The following is a 21,038-nucleotide window of genomic DNA, read 5'->3' on the forward strand; positions in this document are numbered from 1 at the left end:
TTTTACTCTTTGCTTAAAAAAGTAGCACACGGTATTTAATGAAGAAAAAAGTGAATGTTAAAAGGCTCATCTCAGGATGTTCATAAGACGTCCCGGGACAGCTACATTTAGATAAAAAAAGCCGTCTCGTCATCATCAGCACAGCCCGCAGATTCAAACCCACAACCTATGAGGATCTAACCGCTGCGCCATCGTGCTGCACTGCCATGTAGGAACAGTTAGTTTTGACCTTCCAGGTTCATACAAATACAGATGAGGACAACATTATTAAGTTTTTCTCAAAATTTTCCCAAGGAATTTTCAATATAGCATATCTATAAAGACACGATATTGTACACGGGGCATCTGGCCCATTGCTACAGGCCATTCGATCCCTATACAACCGTTGCAAGAGCTTGGTTCGCATTGCCGGCATTAAGTTGGACTCGTTCCCGGTGGGTGATGGACTCCGCCAGGGCTGCCCTTTGTCACCGATTCTGTTCATAATTTTTATGAACAGGATTTCTAGGCGCAGCCAAGTGGCGGAGGGCTTTCACTTCACACTCAGAATCTCATCTCTGCTTTTCGCGGATGATGTGGTTCTGTTGGCTTCGACGGGTGATGGCCTCCAGCTCGCACTGGAACGGTTCACAGCCGAGTGTGAAGCAGCGGAATGAGGATCAGCACCTCCAAATCTGAGGCCATGGTTCTCAGCTGGAAAAGGGTGGAGTGCCCACTCCGGGTCGGGATGAGTTCCTGCCCTAAGTGGAGGAGTTCAAGTATCTCGGGGTCTTGTTCGCGAGTGATGGGAGAAGGGAGCCGGAGATCGACAGACGGACTGGTGCTGTGGCCGCAGTGATGCGGACGCTGCACCGGTCCGTAGTGGTGAAGAGGGAGCGGAGTGTAAAAGCGAAGCTCTCAATTTACCGGTTGATCTACGTCCCTACCCTCACCTATGGCCACGAGCTGTGGGTAGTGACCGAAAGAACGAGATCACGGATACAAGCCGCGGAAATGAGCTTCCTTCGAAGGGTGGCTGGCCTCTCCCTTAGAGATAGTTCAGCCATCTGGGTGGGGCTCAGAGTAGAGCCGCTGCTCCTCCACATCAAAAGGAGCCAGCTGAGGTGGTATGGGCATCTGACAAGGATGCCTCCTGGGTGAGGTGTTCCGGGCATGTCCCACTGGGAGGAGGCCCCGGGGCAGACCCAGGACACGCTGGAGAGATTATATCTCTCGGCTGGCCTGGGAACGCCTTGGTGTTCCCCCAGATAAGCTAGAGGAGGTGGCTGGGGAGAGGGAGGTCTGGGCTTCTCTGCTTAGGCTGCTGCTCCCGCGAACCGGCCCCGGATAAAGCGGAAGAAGATGGATGGATGGAAGCTCAGTCTGATCTAAAGACGTCTGTTAAACTTTCACTTTTGAACTAAATGTAATCCAGTTTTAACACTGACGGCTTTTAGAAATCTAATCAAGAGAAAATGCTCAGTTGGTAAACGTGAATGTGAGAGTACTTCAGATTGGGTGGAATTATCAGTTTTGCAGCAGGTTTCACTCTCCAACCCAGTTCAAATATTGAGGGATATCTTTGGCTAAAACTTCAGCCTTCGTGCTTTTTAATTTTTTTTAATGATACATTTTTATACTACCTCGCATTCGAACGTGCTAAACAGTAAGCATTAAAGGTGCTGCTAGGGTTTCTTCTTCTAGTTTCTAGTATATATATATAAGCCAACAAATGTATGGTTAATTTTTCTGTGCATTTTCTTTATATTTGTGTTATTTGCTTCTCCAAACATGTGAGCTGCTGAAATATGCTTGCATGGAATGTGCTGTTTTAAAATTAGAGCCTTATATCTATACTACACACCTCTCCCTCCTCAACCTTTAGTATGCTTTTAATTGGCGAGAGCTACGCCCCCACTTTTCCTTGTTTCCATTCTTCCATACCAGCAGTATGACGGTAGTTAAGCTGGCTGTTTGCAGCTGGCTGTATTCAAACCAACTGCTCCCCTTCATTATGACCTATTATCCAGATGTAGACAGCTGCACGGTCCCCATCGTCTAACAAATGCGCTCAGACAGACGCGTTAAAAAATAAAGATGAAATGCACACGTCCTCACACTCATACCACATCCTCCTTTCCCCACTCTCATCATGAAAAATAACGCACTCCTGTTGGTCATTCTCAGTAGCCATTAACATCCAATCACAAGACATTCCACTGGCCATAACACCTGCCCTGTCGGCCCTGCTCGTGTTGTCAGCGTGAGTGCAATTGTAGTCGCTAACCACTAAAAGGGAAATTAGCAACAGAGCGCTCCTTCGGCTCATGTAACTGTGAATTTATGGCTAAGGAGCATAACAGCGGCGCCCACGCTGCACTGCCGCATGCTCGAGGTTTTAAAGGCGTCTCTCTAATCTGTTTCCTTCCGTGTGTCCAGATCCTGTCAGCGCTACAGAAGGACGAACAGTCACGCAGACAGCGACTACGCGGCAAGCTGGAACAGGTCATCGACACCATGGCTCTATCTAGCTGAGGATCAGCCAATGGCGCGCCTCAGCTGGCAGGAGAACTGGCTAACCAACACGCCTTTCCCCGACAACTTTGACCCCCTCTCCCCCATTCCTCGCCGTTTTAACACCCGACGTTTAAAGTCTGTCGCCATCGCCGTCACAAACAACAATCTACAGCAGCAGAAAGGACTGCGAGAACACAAGCACCCAGCAAGCAGCAGCACACTCGAGAGAGACAGCAGAGTTTGGAACTAAAGTCCCGGCAGCCGGGTTGACTTTTACCCCCTCCCCCATTGCCTTTCTTTTTCTTCTTCTTCTTCTCTGAGCCTGCCATAACAACCAAATCAAGTGCGTCCCCAACCTCAGCCGATTTTGGACCTCAGCTCAGGAGAGCGTTTATTTTCATCAAGTCCCTCATCACGTCTACAGTTACACGGGAGCAGCTTTGGCCACAATCAGGAATGGTACATGCACAGTGGTGACCAGAAACTCATCAAGCTGGACCTGAAACAAGCCCAGAGCTAGTATCTTTTCACAGCCAGAGCTGCAGTTCTGACTCTGAGCCTATAAAAAATAAAAAAAATCCAGAATACTTGATTCCTGTGAGGAATTTCTCTTTCTTTACTGTTGCTCTCCTCCACAAGGAGGTCAAAGGTCAGGGACAGCTACAGAGCAGCAGCCACAGAGCAGGTAGAGATTCAGCGTGTTGCTCAAAGACTCTTCGGTAGAGTGGATTCTCGGCAACACGCCGCTTGCCACTGCAGGGCAACCGGGAGGAAGGACTTTGCAGGGAAACTCTTCCTCCAGTACTGACTTTCCGACACTCCATCGACATGAATTCCACTGTAGTCGAACAAAGGACGCTGTCAATTTCATAACTCTGTATTTGATTTGTTACTGCATTTGATTCTGCCCGTCCAACTGCCTACTCTCCCCAGTGCTGTGCCACTTCTTGTGTTACTGCTGAATTTGCACAACAAAGCTAAATCAAAAGAGAGAAGAGGATATATGAATATATATATATCTATATATATATATATATATAGATAGATAGATAGATATAAATACAAACCTTTCGTTTTTAAAACAAATGAAAAACTGGGGAAAAAAACTAACTGTTTTTCATTTCAATGTACAAAAGATCCGTTTGAGACAAAGATTTGATATTTCCAAGATGAAAAATTATGAAAAACACGAGGAAAAAGTCGTCCTGTGCCATGTTTTACTTTGAATGTTGTTTAGTGCGAAGAGACTTCTTTTTTTTTCCCGCTTAGATGAAACGTGCTACGATGAAAATGTTGTCATGCTTAGTGACTGAAAGTTTAAAAATAGGTAAATGGCAAAAATATATATATATAAATATATCATACGCAGACACTTTCTATATTTCGTGAGGTCTCGGGGCCATTGCGTGCTACATCTTTGGCTCTGAAGATAGCAAAAAGGCAAATGGAAGCCGCCTACGAGCAAACCAACCTGCAGTGCTTTTGTGTTTGTTTTTTAGAGAAACCAAATACAACACAAGGCCCAGTCAGCTGATTTAGATGAGACAAAAGTCACTTGTGTGGAAGCCAGCCTCATGCTGCGCTAGCAGACCGCAGAGGCAACCAAGCAGTCCTTTAAGCTGATCCCTGGCACACTGTGCTTTACAGCTTCCCGATCTTGTTTTCTAGACTTCCCCGCTTGTCTGAAACACATTTTTTTCTATAAGGTGTGCCATCCAAAAATGAAGGCTAGTCTTTGCTGTGCAGAAGATGTTGTCTAATATTTCTTGGTTTTATTATTTGTTTTTGTTGTTTTCTACTCCGAAGTGACGACGGTAAAGCTAAAGGGTCCGTTTTTTGAAAATGTGAATGTGGTTTATGAAAAAAGATAATGAAATGTAGCTTGATTTATGTGAGTGGGGTTTTTTGTACAAGTTGAAGGCCTTTCTCTCTCTTTTATTTTGTTCTGTGGTTTTGTAGGGTTAAAAAAAAAAAGAAGAGAAAAAAAAGTGCAAATGTTCTCCTTGCACCATGCGCTGCTCCGCGTTAACATTCAGAAACATTCCTCTTCCCTAGGAGTGTACACAGCTACTTATCAAGGCCAGAAGATACAAACCAAGGTGATGTATATATGTTCTTCCATCCTGTAAAAGCGTATCATGAATTTCAGACCACCAGATAAGACATATCAACACCCAGATCACACGGATGAGCTGAAAAAAAATCTTCTCTACATGTGTTTGCTTTGATAATAAATGGGAAAAAATAGTGTAAAAGAGTAGGGTTAAATGCACCATTTAGGACACTGTAACTTCAAAGAAAACAGTTGCATCAAAATTGCTTATGTTCGCTTCCTCTTCAGCAGTGCTTCCCTCAGAGTTTTTTTTTTTTCGAGTGGAGACCTTGTAACAAGATAACAGTAGGGTTCTCAGACCAGTTCAGATGGCTTTGAAGAGCTTTGCGTTGCATCAGGAGCCTCACAAACCATAATCTCTTTCGTAACTGGAAGTTAATGTAACCATATGCATCCCTGCACAAGACACTTACTTAGGTATATTATATGTTAGTGACAGATTACCCTGGAAAAGAAACCTGTCTAATATGTAATATAAATACGATACGCAGCCGTTTCAGTGCTCCAGTTGCTAAACGTTTAATCTAAAAATGAACATTTACAGTCGAGGCTCTAATGTATTTTTATGTAATTCAAAGTTACAATGAAATAATTATTTAGTTTGTTCCTAAGCTGTGAAGAACGAAGATTAGCAGCTAGTGGACTAAAAAGTGTGTGAACACCTTAAAACGCACCAGACGGACCACAAACTGATGAATTCCCCAAGTGATAATTCAATGTCACAGCTGTTCTACAGCTTGAACTGAAAGTGTGACTTTCACATTTGGTGCGACTCGTGTTTCAGCTACTTAAGTTTAAAGGATTCAGTCACACATTCGTCTCTTTGGGATTTTATATTTGAGCAGCAGTCCTTCCAGTCTAAGGCTTTGTCACACGGACAAATCCTAAAGAAGTATTGGCAAGAAGTCGAAGTCGGCGCAGTCGTTTCCTCGTTATTGTGAGGCAGTCGCTGCATGTGAGCCGGCTGTTAGCGGTTAGTTTGTGCTTGTTACATGCTACCTTAAACAATCAATTCACAGAGAAATCAAGGGTGAGCTCTCTCTCTCTTTTTTTTTTACTTCGGACCATTAGCACAAGTTGTATGCTAATGTGCAAGTTGTCCAGTCTTTAGCCTTTTGACTTCTTCCTTTGTCCATATTGTCAGGGAGTTAAGGATTTTTCCCACATATAATTACCAGACCTGTACCAAGCCAGATGCCACCAAACCAAACACATATTGCTGCTGTCAAGTAAAAGCTCTAAAACAAAGAATAATAGAACAAGACACGGACCCTTTAAAAGCCCAGTGTACATTCGAATCTCTAATCTGAATGCTAGCCTCTCACACCAACACACCATGTTTTTATCTGACAGCACAAATGTGCGTCTGGATTGGATGACAACGTACTGTATGTTCTTAAATACTTGAACCACTGATCTGCACAGGGTAACATAACATACAGAGAGACTGACCAAAGCTTTATGCATCTGCAACCCGAGCACAGCTCTGTGATAAGAGACTTTTCTTTGCCGTTTTCACTTATTCCACAAGAAACTTTTAGTGCTCCGTTTTAGTGATTTAAAAGCAGCCTCCGTCTTTATCCTTGATGAATGAGGCAATGCTACTTCCATGTACAGACGTTCATTAACACGTTTTGTTCAAATTGAATGAATGAAACAATCTGAGGATGTGGACTCTTACATTGATGTTTGACTGGTGTTCACTTGCTCAGTTGAAGACTTGTAAAAAATGATTTTTGTGATACTGAAAGTCGTTGTTAGTGCCCCTAGGATCATTTTGTAGGGAGTAAAAAAAGAAAAAAAAAAAATAGAGATGGTGAGATAAGGCCCATTTGGTTTTTGATGCTTTTGTTTCTTAGTTTTGTGCTTCTTGTTTTCTGCTACAGCACTTGTTGAGGTAAAAGATGAAAAGACTCAGGCAAGGCAGAGGAAGTGCTTTGAAGGCCACGATACCGCTTCATTGTCCATTCCATCACATCTGGGTTGTTTTTCCCCCTCTTTTCATGTAGAAAAACACAGTCAAAAAGGAGGGTGGAGTGGGAAAAGAAAAGAGGTGGTGAAAGAGATTCTCCTGGCGATTGACAGACACATAGGTTTTTGCTGTGCCTTGTCAGCCTCTACCCACATGGAAAATTATATGCTTTTTTCCATGTACATGATTCCTATTTTGTTCAATGTCCATGTCAAAAACTGACAAACAAATACAATATATGTAAATATATATGTCCTTTTAAATGTGAGATTACTAGACTGATACCAGTCATGTGTCATCTAGCCTAGCTTATCCTAAAGTAGCCAAGAGCTAACCAGGCATGATAACTCCCTCAAAGATGGCTATGTAAAAAACTGCATCCATTTAATTGGAGACAGTGTGAAAATAATATGCTATCTAAGGGTGTGTGTTATGGGGGGAGTGTATCCTGCAAACAGTGAATGTAATTAAGAAGATTTGACACAAAAATCCCTCTAAAATGATAAATTACATCTCTTTTGTTGATGTATATTATTAGGGTTGCTTTATTTTGATTGAGGCTATTGTTTGTTTTCATGCTAATATTAAGACAAGATTAAAGTAAGCTAATTACATGAAATGTCTGTAGGCAGCTTTTAGCCTGAGATTGCTATTTAAAGTCTTTTTCTCAAAGTAATGGACTAAATGTGCTTATTTGCTTTCTTGGTTTTTCTCACTTTAAGGAGAGAATTATTACAACTTTGACATTACTTTTTTGTATGAGAAGTCAGAGCTAGCAGATGGTTAGCTTAGTTTAGCACAGAGCCCTAAAGAGATAAGATAAAACAAACAGGTAGCCTAGCTAGCCAATTAGAATATAAACAGCTTGATGAAGATTTTGTTCAAATATTGTTTCAAACAACAGCACTAAACGTGATTAGTAATTAATAAAGCTTTGCAGACACACCAGAACTTACATATTCATGTTTTATGGCTCTTGTGCATGGATGTAAGATATAGATGGCATAATAACGGCCCCTACAAAATTAGCCATCGTGTGGGCCTACAAAAAACCCCCAACTTGTGGCTATACCCATAGTCTAACCAGAAGTCAGCTATCTTGAATTTGCTTGTGTACAGATTTGAAGATGAAATATCTTCCAGCTTCATATGAGGGTCTGTCTTAAGTAAAGATAATAAAAAGCAAAGCTTCAGAGTTTTATTGAAAGGTTTTTCCAACTTTTAATGTTCATTTTTCATGTTTCATTTTGAATGTAGATTGCATTTCATGAAAAACGCCATCCAATTTGACAAAATATTTACAACAACATGACATATAATTAGTGGATTTTGTTAGCCAAGAATGGGTATCTGTTCATTATTAATAGTCCAGGCATAAAAGCCAGTGTAAAGGACCTTGATTTAAAGATGCAAGGATTATAGCGCACTAGACGTTTCCCCTTCTTTATGCTAAAGTTAAGATTGGTATAAAATACATGAGAGTGGTATCAATCTTCTAATCTAACACTGTTATTTTATTGAGAAAAGAATAGCGCATTTTGTAGAAAAATAAAATCCAGGAACCAATTTCATTTCTTGTACTTTCTAAGCCATTTTATGAAAATATGTCAAATGTATCTATTTGCCCATATGGGATGCACCCTCCATTGGGCGAAACATCACCACACAACATTTAAACTTGCCCTCATCTGCCATTTCTAACCACCAACACCAACAGCAGCACTCGTGGGTGTTTCAACCCAGCAGTTCCAGCTTCCTCGCCTGCTGAGTTCACTTTGATTAAAGTACATCTGAGAGACGGAGCAGAGGACATAAAATAACTTCACACACAGATTAAAGAGGAGAGAGGTAGAAAGAAAAAAATACCTTAAAGAGTTTTAATACTTTATGAATTCTGATACCTTTTTAAGAGTTTCAGACTTGAAGCTGCTGTGACAGGTTTTGGCTGTTTCACGCCCGTGTAAATATCCTGCTCTTTCCTATTTTGCAGATTTATTACGTGTAAATAGACACGCATCAAGGAGAGATTAAACATGTTTTTTGCTAAATCTGGCTCGTCTGATGTTTTTATTGCTCTTCCATATCCCTACGTACCCTCAAAGTTGCGGATTTGAAAGTTGTAACAAGTTTTTGGTTTATCTCAAGTGCTCGTCGTCACGAGAGTACACGGAAGATCAAAAGCGACACATGTGAGATTTAAATACAGTATTATTGTACTCTGGTAGAGCAAAAACTGCTGCCTGTGTATGACTCGTTCCCCCTCTGTTTTACTGCACCGATGTTGAGGAGGACATTGAAAATGATGATGATAAGCCTTTACTTTACAGACTTTACTGTCAGAAATCTCTTACTGATGTGAGTCATGAAGATGTAAAGCTCAGTTTCAAGAGTACAATCATCCATCCATCCATATCTAGTCACTTTCCCATTCATGTGAAAAGACTGAAATTATCCCAGTTGAGTGTCAGACCAGTGAATCCTCAAATGACACTGTCAGACATGAGTGCTGTGTTGCAGTAATGACCTGGTGGAAAATGTGCCTTTCAATCTCCCAGTGCCATTGAATTTGTTTATAGTATAAATCTTCTTTGTTTGTTTTTTTGAATGGCAAGATTCTCATGAATCTGCAAAGGACAATATGTCTAAAACACCTTGTGATCTGAAGCACAGCACATCAATCGTTGAACATGGTGGGGCCAGTGTAATGACGTGGGTTTGTATGGCTGTAACTGGTATTGATAATAGAAGACTGAATTCTGAAGTGCATAGTCAGACTCAAATGGATAAAGACCCAAATCATACTGTAAGAGCAACTTATACATTTCTTAAAGCAAAGAAATTAAATATTATTAAATGGGCAAGTCACCTAATCTAAACCCAGCAGATCATACTTTTCCATCATTGCATACAAAGCTGAATGCAAAAAGACCTGCGAACAATAAATCCTTAGCAGAAAATACCAAGGAAGCAAACACATCATATGGTGATGCTTTGTAGACTTCTAGTATTCATGGACTGCAAAGTATTTTCATCCAAGTATTCAAAACAATCATATCTGAAACTAAGTTGGTTTGTCCAGTTACTTTTGAGCCTTTTAAAAATGGATAAAAAAAATGAACCCCTCGAGTTCTTTTAGGTAGTTTTCATGCTTAGACCTAATTCAGTTCAGTTCTTGTTTGTATACATCACAACAACAGTCCACTCAAGTTAGTTTTTATTGTCTGGTAAAGATGCTACAATAACAGAGTGAAAACTACAACAATCAGATGACCCCTGTGAGCAAGCACTTGACAACAGTGGGAACAAAAAACTCCCTTTTAAAAGGAAGAAACCTCCTGTATGGCCAAGCTCCAGGAGGGGAAGCCAACTGCAGTGACCAGTTAGGGGTGACCTAACCAAACAGGACAGAAAACACTCAGGAGTTAAAGCAAGTTATCTATTAATTGTGACGGTCGGTGGTTCAATTCTTTGGAAGCATACTCAAGTACAAGTGTGCTCCCTAATGCTTTTATCAGAGACCGAATGTTATATAGACCAGACCATTTACGTTGGAAAAGGATGCTTAAAGAATATTCTGGTGAGTTGGACATTGATGCTCAGAGTGTTTGTTATCTAGATAGGCAAACATATACTGCTTTCCTCATTCTTTTATCCTTCTGCCTACAGGAAAGGACCAAATAGTGCTTTTTTTTTTACATCTCTCAAATCCAGAATACCTATTACTAGTTTAAAATGTGGCATTTAAAACTCTCCCCTTTAAAGCCCTCCCCTTGAGAACTCTGGGATTTGACAGGTAGCCCATCACTCAAATTAAAAAGTCCAATTTGAATACATAAAGAGGAGTGATTCAGACCTCTGGAGAGAATCTGACCTGGATATCACAGACACCTGGTCTTTGTTCTGTACGGGAGTGACCTCTAATGTTCAAACATATTCTTTTTTTCATGTATTTTCCTTCACCTGTAGGCCCTCTGATCCCTCTGCTCCCCCCCCCCCCCCCCCCCCCATTTATCTGCCTCCAAAAGAGTTTCTTTCCCACTCCTCTTTGTCTCCCCATCCTTTACTTTAATATGCCTCTTACATATTATGTAGATTCCCTGCTGTAGCTCTTGTCACAGTAGGCAGAGCACAGCAGTGCTTAGACAAGCTACTGGGTGCACAAACTCACGTAGAGAGTAGACGCCACCTCCCATTGCCTGCAGCCCCCTCTGTCTGGCTATGTGTTCAAATATCTAAGGGCATCAGATTACCATGTTTGAATTGCGCTTGTTGTGAAAAATCACTCTTCCTCTCTTTTTCTCTTTTATTTTCTTCTTCTCTTTCTCCTTTATTTTGCGCCTGGAGGCTACTCAGGCAATTCAATCACCCCGACCGCTCTCAACACAAACACTCGGCCGTCCTCTAAGATGCCTCGACACAGAATAAACGACAAAGTCACATTGGCTTGGGCCCCACACTGCCGACTCTCAGCTGGAGATTAAACTGCGATAAGACTCCTCTCTTTCTCCAGAGAGAAGGAGAGAGCAAGGGAGGAACAAAGGAAGAAAAGAGAAGACAAAAAGCAACAAGTGGAAATAAGGGCATAGAAAGGGGAGAAGTGTAGAAAGGGAGAGCAGGAAAAAGATAGTTGACTTTGGTTTTCTCGAAGGATGGCAGTTAATACTGCCAGGCTGAAATCTCACTCATTTTGTCTTTATGAAGCTCCAATAAGTGACGACCAGCAGGGGAAATAAGATGATGGAGCAGAATCAGAGTAGCAGACAGAGTCATGTCTGTCCTGGCTGCTTCCTCGCTGTGAAAGCTGAATTAAATGCAGTGCTAAATTGTGGCTGCGTGGGCACACTTCTGAATGTGCCAATGCACAAGCGAAGAGTAGCCAAAGTCAGCTTGAATAATCTAATGTGACCACTCGTCGCCATGGCATCTATCGCTGACTTCCATCCTCAGAAGCAGCAGGTCTATTATGGCTCTGTCACATAGAATAAAAATAGGATGGCAAATTCCTTGTGACTAGGAAAAAAGTGTGGTTGCCCAGTGACTGCATTGAATTTGTGTCGCATTTTGCCACCAACTGCAAGTAGTTACGGTGACCAAATGGCTGCCATACATAGAAGCTGAGTGTGCAACACCCTCAAACTATTGACGACTGCTTCCGATTGCAAGCTTGCTGACTATGAGGAAACTATGTCCAAGCGATCGTGGTCTGACTTTGATTTATGCTCTCAGACAGACGAGTGAAGATTTGCAAATAACTGACGTCAAATTTATGGTGCAATCAATCTGAAGTGCAACTTGTCTGCGATGTGTTTTTGCAATAGGGGACTTGACTCAGCTGGTTGCCAACTACTTGTATTTTGGTTATGTTTCTATATAAAAGCAAAGGCTGCTGAGCGCCTGTGTTATTTTGCTGTTAAATAATTGTCCTGCAGCACCCCAGCTAGGGGTGTCCAAATTCATAGGCTGCATCCTCCTGAGGACCCGGCTTTTGCGGTCTACGTGGACTGGGTCCTCTGAAAGCCGGGTAGGCTGGAATTGTTTGGACGGTCTAGCCTTCAGTTTTGCGTCACCAGCTGTCTCGGTGGAGTTTAATAAACTCAGCCGTCTGCTCCTTGCTATCTAAAATATAACAGGATACTGGCGTAAATTGTCGATCATTTCACACTTCTGTTTAATCAGTTTTCCGTTTGACGTTTATTCAGCTGTGTGAAAACTATAACTTTAATCACAGCCAAACCGATTTACTCAGGAACAAGTAATATATATATATATATATATCATAACCTAAGTAGCGAAAGACCGCGGGGGGTTTGAAAACGATGTGCGGGCAGTTCGCTGTTCTCGCCCCAGCTTGCTATTGAGCTGGTGGATAACAGACGTCTCCGAAAACGAGCACTTTTGCAAATATATGATGTCTTGATAAACTGAGCAGATATTTGAAATTTACACAGTTACATTCTCGTTTGAAAATATCTTAAAAGTTTATTTTGAGACCCAGAAAAAGTAATAAGAGTAATATTATAACTAAGTAGTTGCCGCCATTGTTGGAAACTAAAATTGGCTGGTCAGTTACAACTGAAATCGTAACTGACTTCAACAATTCTTTCATGTAAATAAGAAAAGAGTGTAAGGTGGGGATCCTGCTACTTATACAATCTGAAGCATGAAAACTGGTTAGCACAACCAAGTGGGCTTACCAGTTTTAGACAATATGTTTTGTTAGTATTTGAGCTGTGACTCATGAAACTTCCTGCACTTGATACTTTTGGATATCTGTTGTAACAAAGGACAGCCATACTCATTCCTTCTTTCACAAGGTATCAGTTAGTTTTGTAAAAACGCTGTTCAGTGATACTCATGAGAGCACATGACAATCACCCAGTGGACTGATATGATAGACTATGCAGCTCTACCTTTTTGCCATTTTAGGAGAAACGTCTTGATTTAGTGTTGATTCAAAATGTATTTATTGAAATGGAGTTGGAATTAACAAACAGCCACAATAGTAACCACTTTTCCTTTCTGCACTTTTAACAGCTACTGGATAAACTGCAGTGAAATAGTAAAGAACTCCATTTTGCCCAGAGGATACATTCTAATGACTTTGGAGGCCGCCTGACTTTCCTTGCAGTTTCACTATGATTTTGACAAAAGTGGTTTGGAGTGAAATGTCGATTGGATTGCCATAAAACCTGGTAGAGGTATTGTATTCCCCCCCAGGAAAAAACCTAATAACTTTGGTGACCCCCAGACTTAGAACTTGTCAGTTTCTTCCAGCCCAAATTCTATGACCCTGAGCTGCCTTTTGTCTTCAGTGCTAATTAGCACTGTTAGCTTTATATTGAGCCAACCTACTATTTCAAACCTGCTAAATATGAACATTTAATTATAACTTCTTACTGCATGTTAGCATAATGACATTAGCATTTGGCTAAAAGTATTGCTTGATAGAGATGCTAGCATGGCTAGTCCTCCATGAATAGCAATAATATTAGCTACATGCATACATGAAGCACATATTTTTACATTCAGTGAAACATACAATTCTCTAAAAAATAATTAGTTCTGGTATTGCTGGGAAATAAATGTATTTTAATTATAGTACATTATACATTTCTAAGTTTCCTTCAGCAAAAACATCTACTGTAATTGCTAATTCTGCTTTCTTTACCTGGCTTCTGTGTAGGTGTTAGCATGTTAGCACCACATTACAAAACTAGTTCCATTTTCACACTAATGTAAAACTTCACACTGAGCAAATTCTTTTTCTTATTAAAGCAGATGGAAAAATGTAACATGCAAGTGCAATTTTACCAAAGGACTGTCTACCAGCTGTACCGGTTACTATCTGAAAAGTTATTTTCTGAGACTGAACTCATGTAAAATCGACTTTCATTGCACCAAGCCAGATCAATGAATTCCAGAATAGCACCGGGGAGTTCCTATAATACTAGAGGTCTGATTGTAAGTGCTTCTCTGGCAAGCGGCAGATGACAGACCACCAGAGCCAATGAAAAGCAAATGTGGCATTAGGGATTCAGCTTGTAGTTCAGCTCAGGCTATTTTCACCAGTTCTAACCCCCTGCCTGCTTTGCTCCTTGCCATCCCTGCAGGAGCTCTCTTCACCTTTCCTCTCAGTAGCCGCTGAGCTATCCTCATACTTTCATCTCTTTTTGTCTCAGCAGGATGGACGGATGCTTGGGAAGGCTGACAGAGGAGAACAAACCTGACTAGACGAACGAGTCATCTCAGCCCCCCCACCCGCCTCTTCTCTCTCACTTGCCTCTTCATACCCTTCTGTCACTTTTCTGCTTCCCCTGTCATCCTTTTATCTCTTCCGACCTCTCATCTACCCCCTTCCTCTCTTTCCATCTCTCTTCTTCCAGCTCCAGCTTTCTCTTTCTCTTTCTGTATCACTTATGGCTTGGCTGCAGGCAGTGCTGCAGTATTGGAAGCAGCATGGGGCTTGAGGAGTCATCTGGTACTAAGCAGAGCTAAGCCCAGCTTCCGAAAAGCATCTTAGCACTTTGGTCTGGAAAGGTTTACAAAGAAAGTCAGATGATAGAGTATGGAAGCTGAGCACTTGGCCTCAGACACCTTGAGTCAAAGGGAAGACAACTGAGCTAACTTTGCTCTAAAATATTTCTAGAATTAAATTGGACTATAAAATAATTTGGCACAGTGTACAAAGTACACATTGGTTCAAGCTCTAAGCTCTTTGAAGTTTAAGAGCCAACCCAAGCCAATTGATGCTTCACCTTTTAACACAATTAGTATTTTTTGACAACATTTTCTGTAATTGCCAAACTTACTAAACAACTAAACTGTGGCTTTTCTTTAAACCTAACCAAAAAGTGACAGGAGCCTCAGATAAATGAGATGTCAATGCTGATAACGCTGGGCTGAGTTTTCTAAATGGAAGTTACAAGAATTTTATTTCATGTTTGATGAAATGTTCTTCTTTTCAGTGAATTTTTATTCATGAAAATTCATGAAGGTCAACCACATGGTCAGTCTCTCAACAACTGCGACTATGTACACACTGTTAGGTACGCATGTTCAGGTGGTTGTTGAGGCAGATATCTAATCAGCCAATCACATGGAAGTGACTCAGTGCGTTTAGGTATGTAGACATGGCCAAGACAACCTGCTGAAGTTCAAACCAAGCATCAGAATGAAAGGTGATTATTTCCGCAACTGCTAATCTACTGAAGACGTAAATCCCTTTCACCCTCTGTTGCTTTACTGTTGACTGAGCTGCTCATATACCTAAATGTTCATGATGTGGTTAAGTTGTGCATTGGCCCTTGCTTGGTGGAATTTAGCTGTATGGGCTAGTAGTTTTATGATATTACCTGGGTAATAGAGACGGGAGGGTCGCATGTCTAAACTGCTGACAACAAGAAATTGTGACAATATTGGAAAATTCATTTCATTTCAATTTAATTAAACAGCGCCAAACTGAAACTGAAACTTTGACTTCTTTGTGGAAACAAACAAGTAATGCACTTCATCACTGTACTTTATCAGGAAAAACACTAGTTCGGTCTTTAGTAAATAGTAAAAAATCTTTAATCTTCTTTCTTTTCTTTTTGCCTTATTTTCTTTACTTTTATAGACATTTCACTACTCATTTATCAAACAGACTTTGTTAAAGCTAAAGACCCTAACAAGGTCTGTCTTTTATGATTGTTTTATTTTGTACTTTTTCTTAAAGCTATTTTGTGTTGTTTGAAATTCATGGTCTTTTTCAAGGCTGTAAATTCTAACACAGATGAATTGCATTAAATTATACACTGAGCTGTGGCTTTGACTACTGAATAGTTTAATCTATCTCCTCTCATCCTCTCATATATTCATGGTGCATGCTTATAATAAAGGACTAAATTGAACTAACTTAAATTTGGAGTTGAGAAATGGAAAGTATGGAAAGCAAACAAACGGCAAATTGAAGTCCTGTCTTTGTTTTAGCTCATATACCGTAGTCCCAAATGCTTGCATTAATATGTAACAGTGGAAACTTCCACTGTGGACCATATTCTTTCAAGTTTCTGTCGAGATCGTCTTGCCTGAGGATAATGCTCCCTGAGATACAGAAGGTGACACCAATATTTTCTTTCACCTCAAACGTATTTCATCAAAAACGTTTGAGGCCGTGGCTGGTGAGAATTGACTCAAGCAGCTGCAAAGTTTTATGTACCACTGTAGTCAACATAACTGGATTTACAGGCTATAGGGCCACTGAATAGTCCCAATATCATTAAGACTTCTGTGCTTCTTCACTATTAGAATACAGTTTAAGAGGCAGGTGAAAATCAGGCGTTATTTTGATGTCACTTTAAATACTTCAGCGTGCTATTGTTAGACAGCACCTTTACCTGCTGTACAATTAAAGGACATTTGAAGCAGTACGACACCGTTTGTAGCCTTTAGCTCCTTTCTTCTATTTTTAATATTTAATCTTAAATGTTCCACCTCCACCCCTGAAATATGTCAGGCAATTTGTCAAAGTTGTTATTGTCACTCCCCAGTCTCTCCTGTGCCAAGCTTAGTTTATCACTGTAGGGAGTGGCAAGGTCGGGTCTTCGCTGCCAAAGATAATTTTTGTTAAATTAATGTAATAATCTCATCATGTGGGAGACAACTGAGTGAACCTTGAATTAGACGCCAGATATGAAGCGCCTGAAATGATCGGAGGATGGATTTATTCAAATGGTAATGCATAATTGATATAATGGATACTGGTTAGATAATGTGTAATCTGTGTAGCTTAAATCAGCTTTACTATCGGAGCAGTTGTTAAAAAAATTGTTAATTATTCATTTGGATAAAAATTAAACGCAAAATTTTTAAAATGTATAAATTTACAGTTTGTGTTTTGAGCTTCTAGGGTATTAAAAATAACTAATAAGATATATGAAATTGAACTTGGCTTAAGCTTATTGCCTCCCTGGCCTTGCTACATAGCTATGTAACTAGCTAGCTTAAAAACCGAGTAGAATGCTTTTTCAGAGCTACACTTGTTTAAAAACACTGTGGTGACCTATGCTTAACACATATCTTAGTCACCAGCAGATTATGTTAAGAGTGGTTTACAATTTAGCAAGTGTCCCATTTTCACTGTGTTTTTTTTTTTTAAATTCACACTTTTTGCTTTTTGTCCTATATACATTCGCTGCAGAAGAAACAGAATGAAAAACAGCTGTTTGGTGTTGCTCTTTCCCTAGAATTTCTATATATTAACTTGGCGATGCAGAAGATCTATAAATCTATGTCCTTCTGCTTGAACCTAATGCAGCCAAGTCGCTTTTACACTGCTGGAATTGCAGCTAAAAGAGTACAGTTTACAGACTTGATCAGTTACAGCAGTAGGGTATTTATTGCCAATTTAATTCTGACCTGATGAAAAACTAAAGTGTTTTGTCATGTCTATGACATGGCAGTGGAAGAGTATTAGACCTGAACACACTGAGTAAACTTTAACATTATCCATTAGCGCTATTATGTTATTTTATAAATAAACCAATGGAAATTATTTGGCCCTTCCTGATTTCTTAGTTTGTTGGGTAATTGTTTAATTTATTAATGAAAAAAAAACAAAACTTTTTTTCTTTTTAAAGCTGAGTTTAATTGAACTATACTCACCCTGGCCATACCTACTGAATCAAGAAATCCCTTCAATAGAGTCTCTCTGACCAAATGAAGAAGGCTAAAAGATCTTAAAAAGCAACACATCATGCCACAAATTTAAAAAAAAAAAATAGTAGAGAAACAAAGTCACTGACATCTATCAGTGTGGAAAGGGCTACAAAGTCAAAACTAGAGCCATTATCCACAACTAGAGAAAACTTGAAACAGTGGTGAACCTTCCCAGGAGTGGTCGGCCTACCAAACTTACTCGAAGAGCATTGACAACTCATCCAGGAAGTCACAAAACCCAGAACATCATTTAAATAACTGCTGGCCTAACTTGGCTCATTTAAGGTCAGAGTTCATGATTCAACAGTAAGACAGAAACTGGGAAAAATGCCATCTAGTTACAAAGAGAAAACCACTGCTGACCAAAAAGAGCAGGAAGGCTCATCTCACATTTGCCAAAAAAAAGGGAAAATGTTCCAATTTCATCAGAACAAAACTAACAAAGCATTTCATGAATAGAACATCATACCAACAAGCAAATATTGTGGCGGTAGGGTGATGATCTGGGGCTGCTTGATGCTTCAAGACCTGGATGATTGGATGGAACCATGTATTCTGCTCTCTACCAGAAAATCTGAAGGAGAATTTCCAGCCCTGAAGCTCAAGTGCACTTGAGTTATGCAGCAGGACAATGATCCTAAACACACCAGCAAGAACAATAAACAAAACAAAAGGGGGATTTTAGATTGGCTGATTCCAGACTTAAATCTGATTGAGATTCTTTGGCATGACCTTAATTTGATCTTCAAAACCGCCGTAATTTGTCTGAATTAAAACATTTTTGCAAAGAATAGTGGTTCAAAATTCCTCCAGAGTGATGTGAAAGACTCACTGCAAGTTATTGCAAATGTGTGATTGCAGTTCTTGATGACAAGGGCAGGAAAACCACTTATTAGGTTTAGGGGGCAATTACTTTTTCACATAGGTGTATGTAGACTCAGGTGACCTTTTCCCTTAATAAATCGTTTAAAAACCTGTATTTTGTATTTACTTGTATCATTGTTGTCTGACATTAAAAATTTGTTCGATGATCTGAAGCATTTAAAAGTGCAGAATATGAAACAAACTAAGAAATCAGGAATCAGGTTAATCATATATTTCTGTGCTTGTGATGGACAAATCATAAGATTAAGGGTCATCTGTAGCATTACACTCTGGTCTTATTTGCTCATATGAACACAGCAAACACAACACAACTTGATGTCCAGTTGTATGTGTCTCCTCTGTTAAACAGTAAGTGCAGACTGCCATGTTTAGGCTTTTCTCTAAAGTGTTGAGACATAGAGATCCAGGATATGGTAACAAAGATTATTTCTATATTTGTGTATATTTGGACTTTTCCAATAAACTATAGTAATGGCGTGTGAAAATAGGATTGTATTTTTGGAATGTGAAATGATTCCTATTTCTCATTTTCTGGATTTAACAGTAGAAAAAGTGCACAGTTAATTCATCAAATTAATGACGGTTGAATTCTATTTAGCTCATTTCATCTAAGATGCTGGTATTGTGCATATTGGCTCAGTGTCATGGCCTACTTTGATAGCAAATGTTAATGCTGTTTAGTAACAGCTGCGCTTTTCCAGCTATGACAAGTCAATCAGTCTGCTGTGAAAAATTATAGGTTTATGCATTATGCAGTATGATTGCACATTACAGTTGTTTTAATCAAGTTAGTGATTTTAAACGTGTGGGTTGTCAGATTTTCTTTTTTTTATTTCTATGAGGAAAAGTCTATAGATTAGTTAGGCCTTCATCTTATCAAGATTTAATCAGGGAGGAATGGGTGTTTATAATATTTAGTTATGATGATTATTATTATTATATTATAGTTATTATTTAAAATAGTTGTTACAAGAACGTTTCAAATATTAAGCAAGAATATGGCTGTTTATGTACTATGGGTGAGGCAAAAAAAATCCATATTTTGTGCAGCAATACTATATTCATATGGGGACATCAACTATTAATGTTATATTATTATGCAAATTGCAAATAGAAATGAAACTTGTAGGAAAACAAAATAAACTGTTCTGAGAAAATGCTTTTGAGTTTGTTTTTTTTTTTTTTTTTTAGAGCAGAGGCGGCATCAGCATGAGGAAAAAAGTTGATAAAACCAAGGTGGAAGTAAAAATAGACAGACATCAGAAAGCAATTCAATTAACCTACAATAATACAGAGAAAACCCCAATAATCAGATGATCCTTTCATGAGCAAGAACTTTGTGACAGTGAAAACTCCTTTTTAACTGAAAGAAACCTCAGAAGAACTAGGCTCAAGGAGGGGCAGCCATTTGCCAGGGCCAGCTGGGGGTGATGGGAGGAAGACAGGACAAGAGACATGTAGAGTGGTATAACAACACAGGGAGTGAACAAGGTAATCAAGTCTGTGGGAGTAGAGTTTTGGGTACCTGCTCAGTACTTTGTCAGCATTGAAGAGTGGTAAATGGACTGGTTCTCATGTAGTGGTTTTCTACTCTACTCGAGCTTATTCAACATGCCTTATTCACAGATTCCCGCCCATTCCTAAAGGCACTTTTTTCTTCCATCCTTCATGCTTTCTATCTAACATTCACACACAGTGATGCCCCAATGACTGTGTGAGAGCAACTTGGGGTTCAGTATCTTTCTCAAGGAAAGATGGCTACTTATGCATGCAGACTGGATGTTGTAGCATCAGAGAACCACCAACCTTCTAGTGATAGAGTATATAGATTAAATGACCTGCACCAGAGCTACAGCCACCCTCTGATAATAACAGTGGCTGCATTATCTCCTTAAACATAGTTACAACTTAGTTCCAGCACTTTCAGAAGGACATGGACAAGGACAGATACCACCCAACTCAGAGTGAGTTACAAAAAAAAAATATGACACAATACATGACACTGGCACCCCCATCAGCCGAACTCTGCCCTGGACAGGGTGCAGAAAACAGGGATATAGGAAGACCTCCCCACTTTAATGGTGGCCTGTTGGGTGCGTGTGATGGTGTAAGTGGGTGTATGAGATGTAAATAGGTGTAAACAGTGAGTACGACTGCTTTAAACCAGGTATGCTGGTGCTGAACATAGTCCAGCTGGACTTGAGTTTCCCAGCCTCCCTCGGAATGCTGTCGAAGCTCTGTCAGAGGTGGAAGTTGAAGATCTCCAAGAAAGACTGGGGCCTCTGCCAGGTGTTTCCAGCACACCCTCACTATACGTTTAGGTGCCCCAGGTCTATCCAGCATCCTCTCCCACCACCTAATCCAGGCATTGGTCAG

At 40.1% G+C, this 21,038-nt stretch overlaps 1 protein-coding gene across 3 annotated transcripts in view; it reads left to right on the forward strand.

The window, feature by feature from the left end:
* Nucleotides 1-8,629, forward strand: part of LOC146364258 (plexin-A1-like) — a 309,896-nt gene extending 301,267 nt beyond the window's left edge. For all 3 annotated transcript variants that reach the window (XM_084916148.1, XM_084916150.1, XM_084916149.1), the window contains exon 33: nt 2,419-8,629. In XM_084916148.1, coding sequence (XP_084772274.1) covers nt 2,419-2,514 — 96 coding nt within the window. In that variant the 3' untranslated portion in view covers nt 2,515-8,629. The remainder of the gene's footprint in view (nt 1-2,418) is intronic.
* Nucleotides 8,630-21,038: the final 12,409 nt, after the last annotated feature.

Source organism: Perissodus microlepis, chromosome 20, assembly GCF_051167445.1.
Source record: "Perissodus microlepis isolate ML-2025 ecotype Zambia chromosome 20, ASM5116744v1, whole genome shotgun sequence".
In the NCBI taxonomy this organism is placed as follows: Eukaryota; Metazoa; Chordata; class Actinopteri; order Cichliformes; family Cichlidae; genus Perissodus; species Perissodus microlepis.